The sequence below is a fragment of the Callithrix jacchus genome, chromosome 2 (genome assembly GCF_049354715.1).
Source record: "Callithrix jacchus isolate 240 chromosome 2, calJac240_pri, whole genome shotgun sequence".
Lineage (NCBI taxonomy): Eukaryota > Metazoa > Chordata > Mammalia > Primates > Cebidae > Callithrix > Callithrix jacchus.
Window position 1 is genome coordinate 204,331,851 of NC_133503.1, and position 14,933 is coordinate 204,346,783.

Below are 14,933 nucleotides of genomic sequence, written 5' to 3' on the forward strand. Positions count from 1 at the left end.
GGTGTTTGTGACTGGAACACACCTATTTGTTACATCACAGCAAGAACTGAGTTAGGGAGCTGGGCTGGGGGCCAGACTGCATGAATGAGCCCAACGGTTTCAGGACCAATCTGCTCCCGAAATGCTCTATCTGGGGCTCCTACCTTGTCCCCATGACCCTGCCACGACACCCACAAAGCAGAGATGTAGAGTCCAGCCACTGCCTCAGTAACAACCACCCATCGACGCCCAGGAAACCTGAGAACGGGCACCTCATCACACTGGGAGAAACCTCCCCTTCTCCACCATCACTGCCAAAAGAAACCGAAGGGCCTGTGAATCCTCTCCATATCCATCGGTTTCCACCTTCCAAACGTCAAGTTCATGTACCTAACAAGGAGGACCAGGACAGCCTCCATACAGAAGAAAGGTCCCATTCCCAATGCCATGAGCTCCTTTGTGTCAATCACTGGGCTATAGCACTGGAGAAGGCAGCATATGAAACAGATGCTTCTACTGAGAATACACTAACAATTCAAATAAACAAAAAGGCTTTCTGAGGATGGAGAGGAGCAGGACTCACCATATGCCACCACTTACTGGACAATTTACATGTGATCTCACTGGAGACTTACGATTCTACCGAAAACATTCACAGGGTTTCCATTGTACAAATGAGAAAACTGAACCTGTGCTGTGATTCAACCTCACAATTATTAGACTGCAAGTCCACACTGCTTCTATTCCAACAGGCAAACCCACTAGACACAACCCCTCTCCACCACCATGATCCTGGCAGACATCAATAATCAATCATGACATACTCTTTCACTGAATGTGGATCAAGCCTCAAGATCTTTCTCAACCCAACATTTAAGAGCATTGTCAAATAATCAACCACCATAATACAAACTTCTCTGACACCCACCCACTCATCAAACCACACAACAGTGAACCAAATGAATTTTGAGAATGTGAGTTTATATTCAATTCATGATCGTGAGCTTCTCCAGAACGCCCTGTAGCTCCGGAAGAGAAGTAGAAAAACTACACACTGGGAATGGATAACATAACCAAGATTAAGGGAGAAGGGAAAATATACGATTTAGGGATTGTTAAGGTGTTAAGAAGAAGAATCACCAGGCTAACCAAAGTGGGAAAAAAGAATGAACAAAAAAAAAATTTAGGAAACATGGAAGCATGCCTGAGCTAATGAAGAATTCAGGAGCTTACAGACATGAGCGATAGCTCATCAGGTAAAAAACAAAAACAAAAACCAGCTGATTTAGGCAGAAGGATTCTAATTTCAACATTCCTTCTCCAGTGGTTATTCAGAGATGACCTAAACTGATCTTCCTTCACAATGTATAGAGCTAACAGACCCACTAAGGGAAGAAAAACTCATGTGGATTTTCAGCTTGTCAATGTAAGTCCCTGTAAAAACACATGCTATTTGGTGAAAACTATGAAAAACACACCTCCAGGTTGTTAAAAAGAGTACTTCTTTAAAGTTGGTAAGATTTACTTTAATCTGAGAGTCTCAAGACAATAAGGCATGAGAATTTAAAAAAAGATCACTTCCACTTATACATAAACCAGAACTACAGTTGCAATGTTATGTGATTTATTTCAGGGGGAAACAAGACACAAATAGACACAATTAATATTAGAAGGTAGAATCTCATCCAGAACTGTTAGGGTCCTTGCAATAGGGGGATAATTTATTTAAGTCTCCTATCTTAATTTTTATTTCTTGTTGGTTACATAAAAGTTGGATGACAGCTTAACTCTTCATCATAACTTTTACTCACCTCTTTCTGACGACCTACAAACCGGAGTCTCCTGTAGTCTTTTTCATCATAAACCTGAAAAACCCCAAAAAGACCAGGTGTGACTTTCACAGCCTAATTCTGAAAAAAGTCACTTCATATCAATCATAAATATTTCAGGTGAGTGTTTTTCTTAACTTTCAGGCCATTGATGAAAAGTCAAACAAGTGAGTGGCACAGTACACGGTTAATCAGGAGCATTTTTGGCAAGATACCTGGGATCAAAACGCGTGAGCACCTGAATCAGAGAGCAGCACAGAGAGGTAGGTCGGGAAGCTGAAGCTGAGGAGGAGAGACAAATCCTCCCCGAGGAGAACCGCCCCAACCTTCCTTCGCATATGGCCAGATGGCTTTATATATCCCCCCTTAAATCTCCCAGGGCACATTTGCCTTTATTCTTCATTTTGGCTTACAACATTTTTGTGCCCTGGACTACAATCGACTTCTCAGGTTACTAAAGCTTATAATTGTATATTACACAAATTCTAAACGCTGACCCAGAAAATCAGCGGCTATAGACCGCCTGTGGGCAGTCACCCCACAGCAAAGCCTGCCCCCCGGGGCAGAGCCCGCAGGCCCTGGGAGGACGAGACCCACCGCTGCCGGCCGCCGCCACCGTCCCGACACGCAGGCAGGCCTCCTTCCCGGCGCGCGAGCGACACAAGCACAGCCTTACCACTACCTGCGCAGCCGGTAGCGCAGAACCAGAGCCGCGGATGGCCGGCGAGCCCACCGCCACCAGCCGCCAGAGGCGCGGCCGGAGGAAGAGTTTTGTACCCAGCGACCGTTACCTGGCCAGTGTGTGTGATCTTCTCCCCGGTCGGCGAAATCTGCACCCCGAAACACCTGGCGCCCAGGGGCAGGCTCCGCGCAGCCGCGCCGGACCGGCACAACAGCCGGCAGAAGGTCACCGTTGCCGCCATCTTGAACGGCTGACATTTGACCCGGCGCAACGTCGCTCTTAGAGCCGTCGCATGCGCACGGCTTCTGTTGGCGCCCGTACTCCCGGGACTTATTTCGCCCTGGGGAGCGCGCGCGGGTCGGGGCGGAGGTTGCGCATGCGCTAGGCAGGTGCAGCCTCCGGCTGGAGCTAGGTCCCGGATGCGGCAGGCAGCGGTGTGCGCAATCTTCAGCTCTCAGGAGTGCCCAGTAGTTCTTATTTAGGGAACCGGCAGGGGAGGCTGTAAACTGAAAATACATTGTTTATGTTCGTATGGTAACCGATAACCATGAGACGTTTAAATATCAAAAACTTCTATTGGGTGAAGGAGTCGACTGCTTAGCAGAAGAGACCGGAAGTGCATTCTCCTGGTTCCAGGCCAGCATTCCCGTGAGAGGTCATGGGGAACCGCGGAGGAAGAGTATATCTGGGAGATTTCTGCAGCAGAGCCCAGTACGCCGATTCACTTTATCCAGCATGCAAACACGGCCTCTAAAAAGACCCATTTTGTTGGCTATAAATCCCAGCTTAACGCTCCAGCATCCAGCTTTTATTTGCTGTGGTCAGAGCCTGAGGACCAGGTGACTCCAAGAACAAAACACTAGAGATGGATGAGAGGCCGGGGAGATGAAGAGGGGGAAAGGCGGTGAGAAACAAGGATGCACAGGAAACCCTCCTGAAAATTGGGAAAGCTGTCCCAATAAACGTGGTGGTCGGCGCAGATTTGTCCTGGAGCTGATAAACTCCACATGCCCGCCCCCTGTTCGCCAAGTCAGGTGCGAAAAGTGGGCGCTGCGATGCGCCTGAAGCGTTGGGGCCTGCACGGAGCGCGGGCTGGATGCAGCCACCTCTGCAGCTCACCTAGACGCACACAGAGGAAGGCGGCTGGAGTCACGGGTAGATCCCTGAAAAGGCAGGGATAAGCGAGCCAACTGTAGAATCTAGGTGGCAGTATGCGGGTGCTCACTGTCAAGTTCTTCCCGTTTTTCTGTATGCCTGGAGTGTTCCATACCGTACCCAGCTGGAACCACTTCCGGCCTCCACTCGGTTCCCGGAGCCTGTTTACATTTCTACCGGGATGTCCCCTTATAAACATGTCCTCTTTCTCAGTTTGTTTTGACATTGGTACTTGTCAGCTTTTCCTAAGGTCTAATTGGTTGTCATTTCTGTTTTTGTTCCGAATATCCATTTTCCTTCCTGTTTCTCGCCTTTTTTGCCGAGAGCGCCCCTGGCCCGCAGGGAGCGCGCCGTCTGCGAGCCTCGGTCTCCAGCGCCTGCGCACTCGCGGCTGCGTCTCTGCGCCCGACGCTGGACGTGGGCACGCCACGTGACTCCCGCCGCCATTTTCCTTCCTGGCAGCGGCGTCAGCGTCCCGGCGGGCACACGGCAGTGCAGGCGCGGGCTGAGGGCGCGGGGCTAGGTGCCGGCGCTGTGTTCTCAGGTCCGGGGTCCCGGGTTCGAGAGGGTGGGGCCGGCCATCTTGGGCCCCTAGGCCTGTCTCCCCGAGTGGGCCGCGGTCGGAGAAGCGCGGGCCCGGGCCTGGCGGTGTCGGAGGGTCAGGGTGGGGGACGGATCCGACCTGGACGCCCGACCTGGACGGCGGGAGGGGGTGTCGAGCGACCCCGGGGCGGGGACCCCGCGGCTTCCGAGCGCGACCCCACAGCCAGCGGGCGGAGCCTGCCCCGGTGCCGCGGTGTCCTCCGGGCGCTGCAGACCCAGCTCCTCCCAGCCGGGGCCCCGGGCGCGTGGGGAAGCAGGGGCGGGCGGCCGGGCTGCCAGGGCTCCGAGCGGAGGCCAGGGGTTGCGGTCTCGGGGTTTTGTCCTGAAACTGGCCCGAGGGAGGGCCCCTGGGACTGGGGAAAGTGGGAAGGAGGCGCTCGTCAGCTGAACCCCTTGACCTGGTGTGACTTGGAAAGCGATGCGGTCTCAGTGTGAGCTCCCTCCCGGCCAAGTCGGCCGCTCGTCAGCCTCGCGGGGCCCTGCGCCCTCGCCTACACCTGCAGCAGGCGGGAAAGGGAAGGAAGCCACCGTCCAGTGCCCCTTGTTCTCCCCGCACACACGGCCCATTAAGGCAGTTGAATCTGTGGTCGGGGCTGCAGCTGGTGTGGAAACGCCCTCTGACCCCGTAGTCGCTGCCTTCCCAAGCCTCGGTGAAGCGGGAAAGGAAGCCTCAAATAGCAGGTGGAAACACAGGAGAAGCTGTAACACCTCGTGTTCTCTCTCCCATAGATTCGCCACGACATGGCAACTCTTTTAATAAGGAAAATGGTGAACCCTCTGCTGTATCTCAGTCGTCACACACTGAAGCCTCCAGCCCTCTCCACGTTTCTGTTGGGATCCCTTGGAGGTGCTGCCCCCGTGGCTGTGGAACCCGGGGCAGGAGTGCGGTCCTTTCTCTCACCCGGCCTTCTGCCTCACCTGCTGCCTGCGCTGGGGTTCAAAACCAAGGGTGTCCTGAAGAAGCGCTGCAAGGACTGTTACCGGGTGAAGAGGCGGGGCCGGTGGTACATCTATTGTAAAACCCACCCGAGGCACAAGCAGAGACAGATGTAGATAGTCCCTTTCCCTCCAGAGTCCCGCACATTCTCGTCATGGTGAGTGGTTGTATCTTACGGAATTATCACATCAAGGAGTCAGGAGAGTGACTGGAGGCAAACGCCCTAAAGGTTACCTGTCACTTTTCAGTTCAGATGAGGAACTACAGAAGACATTGCGTCATCTCGTTTCTAAACATTCTAAACGTTCTAAAACGCTCCAATTAAAGGTATTTTCCTATTTGGATGGACTGTGAATAGCTTAGTTCATTCGTTCTCCCTGAACTCGGGCTGCAGTAGGGATGGGTGGTTCCGGGTGTGAGGCTGCTTAGGGCCTCTTGGAAGTCAGTGTTTGGTCACCTGTCGTTGCACAAACGGAGCTTAGTGGCTTCAATCAGCCATTTTACGTTGCTCGCAATTTGTGAGGAACTCACAGAGACCAGCACTCCTGTCTGGGGCCTCAGTGCCCCTCAAACTGCACGTGGCACCTCCTCAGGCAGGGCTCGGCGTGGCTTCCAGAGATTGAGTGTCTCGAGAGACCCACCGGACGCTAGGAGGCTTCCAGTGACCCAGCCTCAAATTCCGTCGTGGCATTTGTGCTGCACTCTTGGTTCAGCAATTCCCTGGGGTGAGTCCAGATTCACGGGCAGGTGAGGAGCTCCCTTGCTAGAGGTGGCCACACCTCGAAGCTGGCAAGGACTTGGAGGGCTGGAGTGGGCCGGTCCTGGCCTGCTCACCAGGACTTGGAGTTGAGTGAGGCGCAAACTTGGTGAGCGCTGTCAGCTCAGGCTGCCACAACACAGTATCTTCAGAGGGGATGTATCAGCAAGTGTGTTCTCAGTTCCGGAGCTGGACATATGAGATGGAGGTGAGAGCAGAGTTGGTTCCTCCTGAGGCCTCCTTAGCATGTAGAGGGGTCTTCTCCCTGCGTTCTTGCATGGGGGTCTCTGCATCTGTCCTCACCTCTTACAGGACATACCAGTCCTGTTGGATAAGGGCCCCCTCAACAACCTCTATTTAATTTTTATATTTTAATTGTCTCCAAATATAATCACTGGAGGTCCTGGGATCAGGATGTCAACATACAAATTTGGGGGTGGGGAGCACAGTCCGACCCAGAGCAGGTGCTGAGATGTTGGGACGGCCTTCCTGCGGCCTCCTTTCCTCATGGCCAGGGACACCTCCCCTTCTCCCAGAAATTCTTGAAACAGGAGACCGTGCAAGGAGCCTAGCCCCGGGGGAGCGCCCCCCCTCCCCATCCAGATCAGCAGCAGAGGGCAGCAAGGTCACCTAGAAAGGCCTGGTGGGGCAGCAGAGGGACACCATGGCCACATCAGGCCAAAGCCCAGCCCCAACACCCACATGACTTCAGAGGGAGCAGACGCCAGTGTGGGTTGCCATGAACACCATGCTGTGCCTGTTCACTCTCACGACAGGAGCGGGGACAGGAAGGGCCTCTGCAAGTGGCTTGACAGTGTTGCAGCCCGCAGGCATCTGGCCCAGTTGAAGAACATGGAGGGCATGTCCCCTGAAAGAGAAGGGAGGCAGCTCTGCGAAAACCCTGCTTCTGTGCAGTGAAAGGGAAGCCCTCACAAGCTGTTCTTAATTGTGACGTGGATGCTTTGGAGGGTGTGTCCCAGGAGATCCTGACAATGTCAGAAGCCAGACCCCACGAGACCTGCTGTGCACCGGGTCCGAGAAGAAGTCACAAGAGGGGACTTTCCTCAAGCGCGCGTGTGTGTGTGTATGTGTGCATGCATGTGTCCGCATACAGATGCACGTGTCTGCATATACCACCTGAACAGTGCGGGAGGGTGATGAGTCAGCAGTTGCCGTAGAGACTCAGCAGACTGCGACCTCCCACCAGTGGGCCAACCATGTCTCTGATTTTTCACGGGGTCGGTAACGTGGTTTTGAGCACCAGAGGGCCTGACAGCCCCCAGCTGATGCTTCCTGAGCACCCTTAGCCTGGGACCTGGGTGTGGAGGAGAAGAGGTGCTGCTGCCCTCACCCTTTCCGCGAGGAGCGTGTGGAACAAAAATGGAGGCTGGTGAGTGCTGTGCATGAGGCGTACCAGCCCCTCCGAGGCAGAGGTCAGCGTGCTCCCTGGAGGGGGTAACGGCCACGCTGAAACTTTAAGGTTGCAGGGGAGGCAACTCTAGGAGGGGCCTGAGGCTGGGCACAGGCAAGGGGCACCCAAGCCATCCTGCGTGGACCTGGTTTTTACCAGGCGTGCTTCTGCAGCACAGGGTGCTCTGTCAAGAGGCCTGACTGCCAGCTGCACACCTGTGTTTGGGTGTGATGTGCTTGTGTGCCATGGAACTGTGGGCATGCACAGTCGTGGCCTCTTGATGACTGCACAGACAGATCCCCAGCGAGCACCTTGGCATCGGGGCCAACGGGAAGGAATAAAGAAGGCACAGATTTCACGGCATGCTCCGTCCAATGGGGAAAGGGGGGTATTCTGCTAATTTTGCTTGAGTAGAAATCTAAGGCTGATAATTAAACACCCAGGCTTCAGTCCAGAGCAAGCTATTAATAAAAGAGCTCTGCAGAAGCAGGCCAGGCCCTGGACCTCAGTGCTGGACATCTGGGCTGGGTCATGCTCTGGGCCCGTTCTGGGCAATGCCAGGTGTTTAGCAGCCCTGGGCCCCACCGCAAGACGCCATGGCATCCCACCCACAAGCGGGGCCGAACAAAGGGCCCCAGATGCTGCCAAGCACTCCCCTGGGGGCAATATGTTTCTTCAGCTGTGAACCAGGGTTGCTGCTGGCTGTCCTAATGGGCACAGCATGACAAGGGCTGGGAGGCACGTGCCTTGGGCGGTGATCTCAGAAGTCAGGGTGGGGAGTGGGGGCACAAGTCAGGGAGGGAGAGGAGCTTCCAGGGCACAGAACGAGAGGGGCACCGGGCACCACCCTGCTGTGCCTGCTGAGCTCCACTCCCGCAGAATGTGCCTTGGTGTCCCCCAGGGGACGAGGACAGGGGACTGTTTATGTACAAATGCTCGTCACTCATGAGAGTCACCATGTAGGGCTTAAGTCCCAGGCACTTCCAAGCCACCCGAAGGCAGGCCAAGCAGATAGGTCCTCATGGGCACAGAGAAAGATGACTGCAGAGAGAGGAGGGGTGGGCATGTGGGCTGGCAAGGTCGTCCTGTCAGGAGCTGTCCCTGCACTCGGGTGACCCGCTGGTGGGCCAGGGCCCTGCCAGGCACCAGCCCTGTCTTGCCAACCTCCTTCCTGTCTCTGAAGGTGCGGTGCCGATGGACTGAAGAACCTTTGGGAAGTCGGAAGTGCTGTTCAGGTATACGTCATAGGGTTAGTCTCTCAAGGGACTTTTAGAGTAGGGTCGCCTGGGGACAGCAGTGCAAGCAAAGGAAAAGCGAATGCCGCACAGATGGAGAGAAGAACATGGAGCTGTCTCTGGCTCCAGAAGGAGATTGTTGCCTGCCACCGAGCAGGAGCCAAGACGCTCTATGGGACACGTGGCTACTCATGGACCAGGTCTACCTGGTGGACCACCTGCCTCAAAGCATCGCCGTCACTCACCCAGGAGAATGGGAGGGAGACCGGTGCTCCTGGGTCCAGGTCTCCTTCCTCTGCCAGACTGAGGTGGGGGCTGGGGCTTCCCTGCCTCCCTGCGAGTGGGCCCAGCCGTGAGACCTGCTGTGACCTGTGAGGCTGACTGAAGGGCACCCGCAGGGTCGCTGAGCAGACGTGACATCTGCTTTGCAGCAGCAGGGCTCACCACGCGGTGCATTCACTCTTCCTGAAGCAATGAGGAGGAGATCGGGGGACAGAAGAGTGAAAGCACCCACCGGGAATCCAGCCACCATGGCCAGTGGGTCACCAGGTGGACTTGTGTGAGCAGGACACCCCGTTGTGTTAATGCGCTTGAGCATGTGTTTGCTGGCGCAGCGTGAGCATGTGACAGCGGTGAGAGGGATGTGGAGAAAGCGATGGGGGTGGGCACAACCCCCGGGTCTGAACGTGACCCTGTCCATTCCTCAGCGTCCTGCCTCGGGCAAGAAGCTTCCATGGAAGCCTCATGGTGAAAAGGGGCAGGCACTACCCAGCCCTCCCGCAGGGTTCTGGGAACCCAGAGAGCTGGGGGCTGTGTCGCCAAAAATACTGGTGTTGAAACCTAATCCTCGGAAGGAGTGTTTGGAATGGGGCCTTTGGGAGGTGACTCAGTCCTGCGCCAGGGCCTCATGAGGGGGTCTGGGCCTTGGAAAGGGACCCCAGAGAGCCAGCTCGCCCGGCCACCATGTGAGGAGAAGCCCTGTCTACGAGCCGGGAAGCCCCAGCAGACACGGAAGCTGCGGCGTCTTGATGCTGGACTTCAGCCTCCAGAGCTGTGAGAAACAGGTTCTTCTCTGTAGGCCAGGCCGTCGGAGGAATTTTGTCACTGCAGCCTGAACAGGGGAGCACTCTGCCTGAAGGCCGAGCCTGCACCCCAGCGCGCTTGTCTGTAGCATCTCCTATCACCTGGCCTGAGGCGAGCACTGGGCAAGCAGAGGCCAACCTGCCCATCGTGCCCGCTCCTGAGAAGAGGCCCCTCTCCGCCTCGCTCGCCCCTTTGAAGGCCACACCCACACTTTGCTCTGTGGACTTGGCTGAACGGCCCTGCGCAAGAGAACCTGAGCACCTCTGGCACTGGCGTATGGGACAAGAAGTTTGACACTGGACTTTTCTGGAAATGCACGTTCAGCAACGGGCAGATGTGAAACCAGGCTCTGGTAACTGCTCGGCCCTGTGACAAATGGCGTGGCTGGCCGCTTGCGAGCCACTTGAACCTCACACCAAGACATATTTCTGAATATTAAATATGCAAAGAAAGTTGTATAGCAGGGGGCAAAGCATGTTTTCATTTAAGTGAAAACATAAGCACATGTTTTTCGAAGCCACGGTATTTAGGGAACTTTGTAAGAAAAGTTCTGGAGCAACACAAAGGGGGGGGATCGACAGGTGGGAGTGTAACGTGAGGTTCACTCTTTGTGGTTTGAATTTTGTTGAATTGTGTTTATATCTTTTATGTTGATACCTAGAAAAACAAAAATCGGTGAACAATGTGCTTTTCCAAAATAATCTGAGCAATGAAACAGCTATCAAGGAAGAGTGAGGTTCCCCCCCACTCCAACCCCTCCCCCCACTCCAAGCTTCCCCCCACTCCATGCCCTCCCCCCTACACCATGCCCTCCCCTTTGCCAGCCAGGCTAAGCGTCTCTTCTGTGGGTTTTCTACAATCACACCGTGGCTTCCATTTACTCAGATGTATCGTGTGCCTCCCACACACACCGATGATTCTCAGGCCCCTGGGGCTTGTTTCCAGGCCTTGGAGAAGAGCTGAGGGCCCTGCAGGGGGAAACACTGGGCAGGGGCAGGGGCAGGGGCAGGTCCCAGGAAGAGCCTAGCCTCAGGGCCCTGCTGTCCGCCTGGGGCTGCAGCTGCCTCCATCTCACCCCTTCCTGGTGTTACAGAGTTCACGGGAATTCCATGAGCTGGATTCCAGCTCTTGCTGCCAGGAGGCAGCTCCTCTGGGAAACCTCCGGCCCCACCTGAGGTGACCATGTGGTTATTTCTCCCCACCTGAGATGAGTGCATGGTCATTTCTCCCCACCTGAGGTGACTGCGTGGTCATTTCTCCCCACCTGAGTGAGTGCGTGGTCATTTCTCCCCACCTGAGGTGACTGCGTGGTCATTTCTCCCCACCTGAGGTGAGTGCGTGGTCATTTCTCCCCACCTGAGGTGAGTGCGTGGTCATTTCTCCCCACCTGAGGTGAGTGTGTGGTCATTTCTCCCCACCTGAGGTGACTGCGTGGTCATTTCTTCCACAGCTGCCTGCTGCTTTCATTCTCTTTTTTTCCCTTTTGAGGGCTGCAGGGTTACCAGATCACCCGCCACGTAACCCAGTAAATACCTGAACTCGTATCACCTGTGGTTAAGCATGTCTTTTAAAGGGTGGAGTGGAGAAGATACATGCATTCTAGGCTCTGCCTCGGTACGGTGGTGGTACATGTCCGAGCTTTAGCGTGGCCAACTGCATCCAGTGATGGTGTCCTCCAGAAGTTTGTGGCGGGGCCACTGCCTGCGTTTGTTGATAAAGTTTTATTGGCACAGGGCCCCTCGCTCACTTACGCATCCCAGGGTCTGTGCATGTTTCCATGGCCACAGGAGAGTTGAGTAGTTGCCTCAGAGCACAGAAAGGCTTTGCTCTCTGGCTCTTTGCAGAAAACATTTGCCAACCCGTTCTATTCTAGAACATTCACCACAGCAGGTGCAGCTTCTGCCCATCAGCGCTATGGTGTGTGCAGCTGTGTGCCCACGAGGGTAATTCTCTTCTGAAAGCCGTGTGGGCAGAGATTTTTGGGAGCCCTGAGACTTTCCTTTCTGCTCTAAACACCTTTGAACAGCCGTTACTCATTTTTAAAAGTCAAAAAGTAAAAATAGTCTAGGCACAGTGGCACATGCCTGTAATCCCAGCACTTTGGGAGGCTGAGGCAGGTGGTTCACTTGAGGTCAGGAGTTTGAGACCAGCCTGGCCAACATGGTGAAACCCTGTCTCTACTAAAAATACAAAAGAACAAAAAAACAGCTGGGCATTGTGGTGCGCACCTGTAATCCCAGCTACTCATGAGGCTGAGGTAGGAGACTTGCCTGAACCTGGGAGGTGGAGGTTGCAGTGAGCCAAGATCACACCACCGCACTCCAGCCTGTTCCAAAGAGCAAGACTTGGTCTCAAAAAAAAAGTATAAATAAAGAAGATCTTGAGAAGGTCTCTCCTTCCTCCCTGTGGCGTGTGCTTTCCTCTCGGTCTGACTACCAGGAGCATCACTCACGTGTTCCCATCGCGTCACACCTTGCACGGTTGCATGCACTTTCACACGTCCCTTCAATTGTCCGCACGCAGTCCCAGGCAGGAGTGACACTCTCCTTTGCTTCATCACTCAGATTATTTTTGACTTTTGCAAAATTTAAATCTTGAAATAATGCGCTGTCCCTAAATGTAAAGTGTAAAGCCCTAAGAACTCGATGAACTCGTTTTCATGTAAAAGTACTTTGGAAAAAACTGTGACAGATATTTTGTTTTGTTTTATTAAAAAAAAAAAAAACCCTCCACCAAATATAGCAGATCTCTTTGGCTTTTGTTGAGTAAGTGGCTGGGTGAGAAACAAATTGTATAATATTTTATTAGTGTGCATTACATGCCTATCAGCTTTAGAAAGACACCTCTCTTGTTCATCCCAGATGAAGACAAATTTAAGATTAAAAAGTGGGGAGAGGCCAGGCACAGTGGCTCGTCTATAATCCCAGTACTTTGGGAGGCTGAGGTACGAGGATTGCTTGAGCCCAGGTGTTCAAGACCAGCCTGAGCAACATGGTGAAACCCTTTCTCTAGAAAAATACCAAAATAAGCTGGGCATGGTGGTGCACACCTGTAGTCTTAGCTACTTGGGAGGCTGAGTTGGGAAGATCATCTGAGCCTGGGAGCAGTGAGCCGTGATTGTGCCAGTGCCCTCCAGCTTGGGGGACAGTGAAACTAACTCCAAAAAAAAGAGAAAAATGTGGGAGAAAATTAATTTTGTTAATTACACTTCAAATACACTTCTTTAGAGGGTAAGATGATTTAAAAGGGAATGAAGTGAGCCAGGCGTGGTGGCTCACGCTTGTAATCCAAGCACTTTGGAGGCCAAGGCAGGTGGATCACCTGAGGTCGGGAGTTCAAGACCAGCCTGACCAACCTGGTGAAACCCCGTCTTTAAAAAAATAATACTTAAAAATAAATAATAAATAAGAAAAAATAAAAAAGGAATGAAGTGGTTCGTTAGTTGGCTGTGACTGCCATACAAAATTACTACAAACTGCGACAAAAGAAATGTATTCTCTCACAGCTCTGGAGGCCCTATGTCCTACACCAAGCTGTGGTCCGGGCAGCGCCTCCTCCAAAGGCTCCACGGGAGGTTCTTTCCCGCCTCTTCCTGCTTCTGTGGCCCCAGGCCATTCTGGGCTCTGACCACAGAGCTCCGGCCTTTGCCTCTGCCCTCGTCAGACCTCTGTTCTGTGAACCTTGCCTTCTCCTCTTCCTAGAAGGACACCTGTCATTGCTTTAGGGTCCGCCCAAATCCAGGATTATTCCATCTGGAAATTCTGAACTTAATTACACCTACAAAGACTCTATTTCCAAATAGGATCAGATTTGAGGGTTTAGGAATTTTGGGTGGGATGCTATTCAACCCTCTACAGTGGTTCAGAATGTTTTTGAAAATAATTTTGATTTAAATGAATATTACTAGAGCATGTGTTCACATGGTTCAAAATACAAAAGGCACTTGAGTATACAGTGAATAACCCCCTCCCTAGAAGCTGCGGGATGATTAGCTCCTGCAGGGCCGCTGGGCCCTATCCTGGGAGTCTCTAAACAAACGCCTACAATTGCTGTTTCTTTCCTGTCTTGTGCACCGTCTTGCAACCGGAGGCTGCATGTGGATGGCGGCTCCTGCCGGTGACTCGGGCATCCCCATTCTTTCCCCGGGTGACTGGGCCCTTCATTTTCTCAAGGTGGTGTAGGAGACTGTGAGCATAAATAATGACTGATGGTGTTTTTCTGCACTTGCACAAAATTTTGTCTTTTCTTGCTTCCCTTTTTGACTTATAAAGCATTTCCCCCTATTTCATAACTAGTGGTGGTGATTCCCAATTAGAGGCTAATTATTTTTTCTCCCAGTTCCCACTAGTCATTTCCTATTTAAAATGCATGGAAGAAATGAGAAATGCATGGAACAAAGGAAGCTGTTTTGCATTGCATGAGAAATTGACTTTGGCTGTGTCAGTGTTCAGAAACAGGCTGTCAGGAAGCCAACCCCGGTGTCTCCAGACCCATCCAAGCAGTTTCCCAGGATGGAGCTGAGAATTGCTTCTCCTGGTTGGCAACCACTAAAAAGTCATTGTCTTTTTCCCAGAAAGCGAGGCATGTTTTTCCTTACAGAATAATGCTATTATAGGAAACATAAGGTGAACTGCTACCCAGAAATGCTGGCGGCCTGTCTGCGGTCTCTCAGGAGGTCCAGAGGTGTGCATTCTCCTGAGGTTTCCGACGAAAGCCTAATGGTTCTTTCAGTGGTTAAGAATGCAGTCACCTATTCCAAAACGGTCATCAATTCCTTATGTATAATTTTTATCAGTTTAATTAGAATGCTGTTTGAGACAGGATAAAGGCATTTCCTGTGGTCAGTGACTCGAACTCTGATTCTCTATTTACCTATCCAGCCAAGTATTTCTTAAGCTCTTATCTTGAATCACGCACTGTGCCAAATGCACGTATATAGATTCACGCATTAGGAGAGTCCTGCCTCATCACCCAAAGATGTATAGCTAGTTATAAATTGTGTCCACTTCAAAACAGCAGGGACGAAAATAGCAGCGTTCCTGCTGGAGAGTGTCCACGTTCTTGGTGTCTTAAAGAATTACACAAAATGTACAAACGAAACAAGGGAAGAATGAAGCAACAAAAACAAAGATTTATTGAAATTGAAAAGTGCGCTCCAGAGAGTGGGAAGGGGTCTGAGCAAACGCTCAAGAGTCCGGTTGCAGAATTTTCTGGGGTTTAAATACCCTCTAGTGGCTTCCCATTGGTTACTTGGTGTACACC

The 14,933-nt window shown here is 52.7% G+C and overlaps 2 protein-coding genes across 9 annotated transcripts in view; one reads left to right on the forward strand and one right to left on the reverse strand.

Annotated features, from left to right (window-relative positions):
* The window catches only part of NDUFS6 (NADH:ubiquinone oxidoreductase subunit S6), a 23,476-nt gene extending 20,734 nt beyond the window's left edge, over window positions 1–2,742 (reverse strand). For both annotated transcript variants that reach the window (XM_017970007.4, XM_078365945.1), the window contains exons 1-2: window positions 2,600–2,742; window positions 1,791–1,844 (exon numbers count right to left, since the gene is read on the reverse strand). In XM_017970007.4, the coding sequence (XP_017825496.2) occupies window positions 1,791–1,844; window positions 2,600–2,731 (186 nt within the window). In that variant the 5' untranslated portion in view covers window positions 2,732–2,742. The remainder of the gene's footprint in view (window positions 1–1,790; window positions 1,845–2,599) is intronic.
* On the forward strand, window positions 74–12,408 carry MRPL36 (mitochondrial ribosomal protein L36). Of its 7 annotated transcripts, XR_013532714.1 has the most exons (4): window positions 2,901–3,524; window positions 4,978–6,150; window positions 6,719–7,332; window positions 8,537–12,408. XR_013532714.1 is itself a non-coding variant. In XM_035291804.3 (3 exons), the coding sequence occupies exon 3, from the start codon at window positions 4,990–4,992 to the stop codon at window positions 5,299–5,301; it is 312 nt and encodes a 103-aa protein (XP_035147695.1). In that variant the 5' UTR covers window positions 74–1,405; window positions 1,953–2,071; window positions 4,978–4,989; the 3' UTR covers window positions 5,302–12,408. The 7 variants fall into 7 exon arrangements, 4 of the variants coding, with proteins under 4 accessions (XP_035147695.1, XP_035147694.1, XP_035147696.1 ...); XM_035291804.3 differs by lacking the exon at window positions 2,901–3,524 and adding exons at window positions 74–1,405; window positions 1,953–2,071 and having other exon boundaries at window positions 4,978–12,408; XR_013532713.1 differs by having other exon boundaries at window positions 4,978–7,332.
* Window positions 12,409–14,933: the final 2,525 nt, after the last annotated feature.

Coding starts and splice junctions, on each gene's coding strand:
- MRPL36 (XM_035291803.3), top strand. CDS start 3,498: ATGCCCGCCCCCTGTTCGCCAAGTCAG. Junction 3,525..4,977: donor CCCCCTGTTCGCCAAGTCAG/GTGCGAAAAGTG, acceptor TCTCTCCCATAG/ATTCGCCACGACATGGCAAC.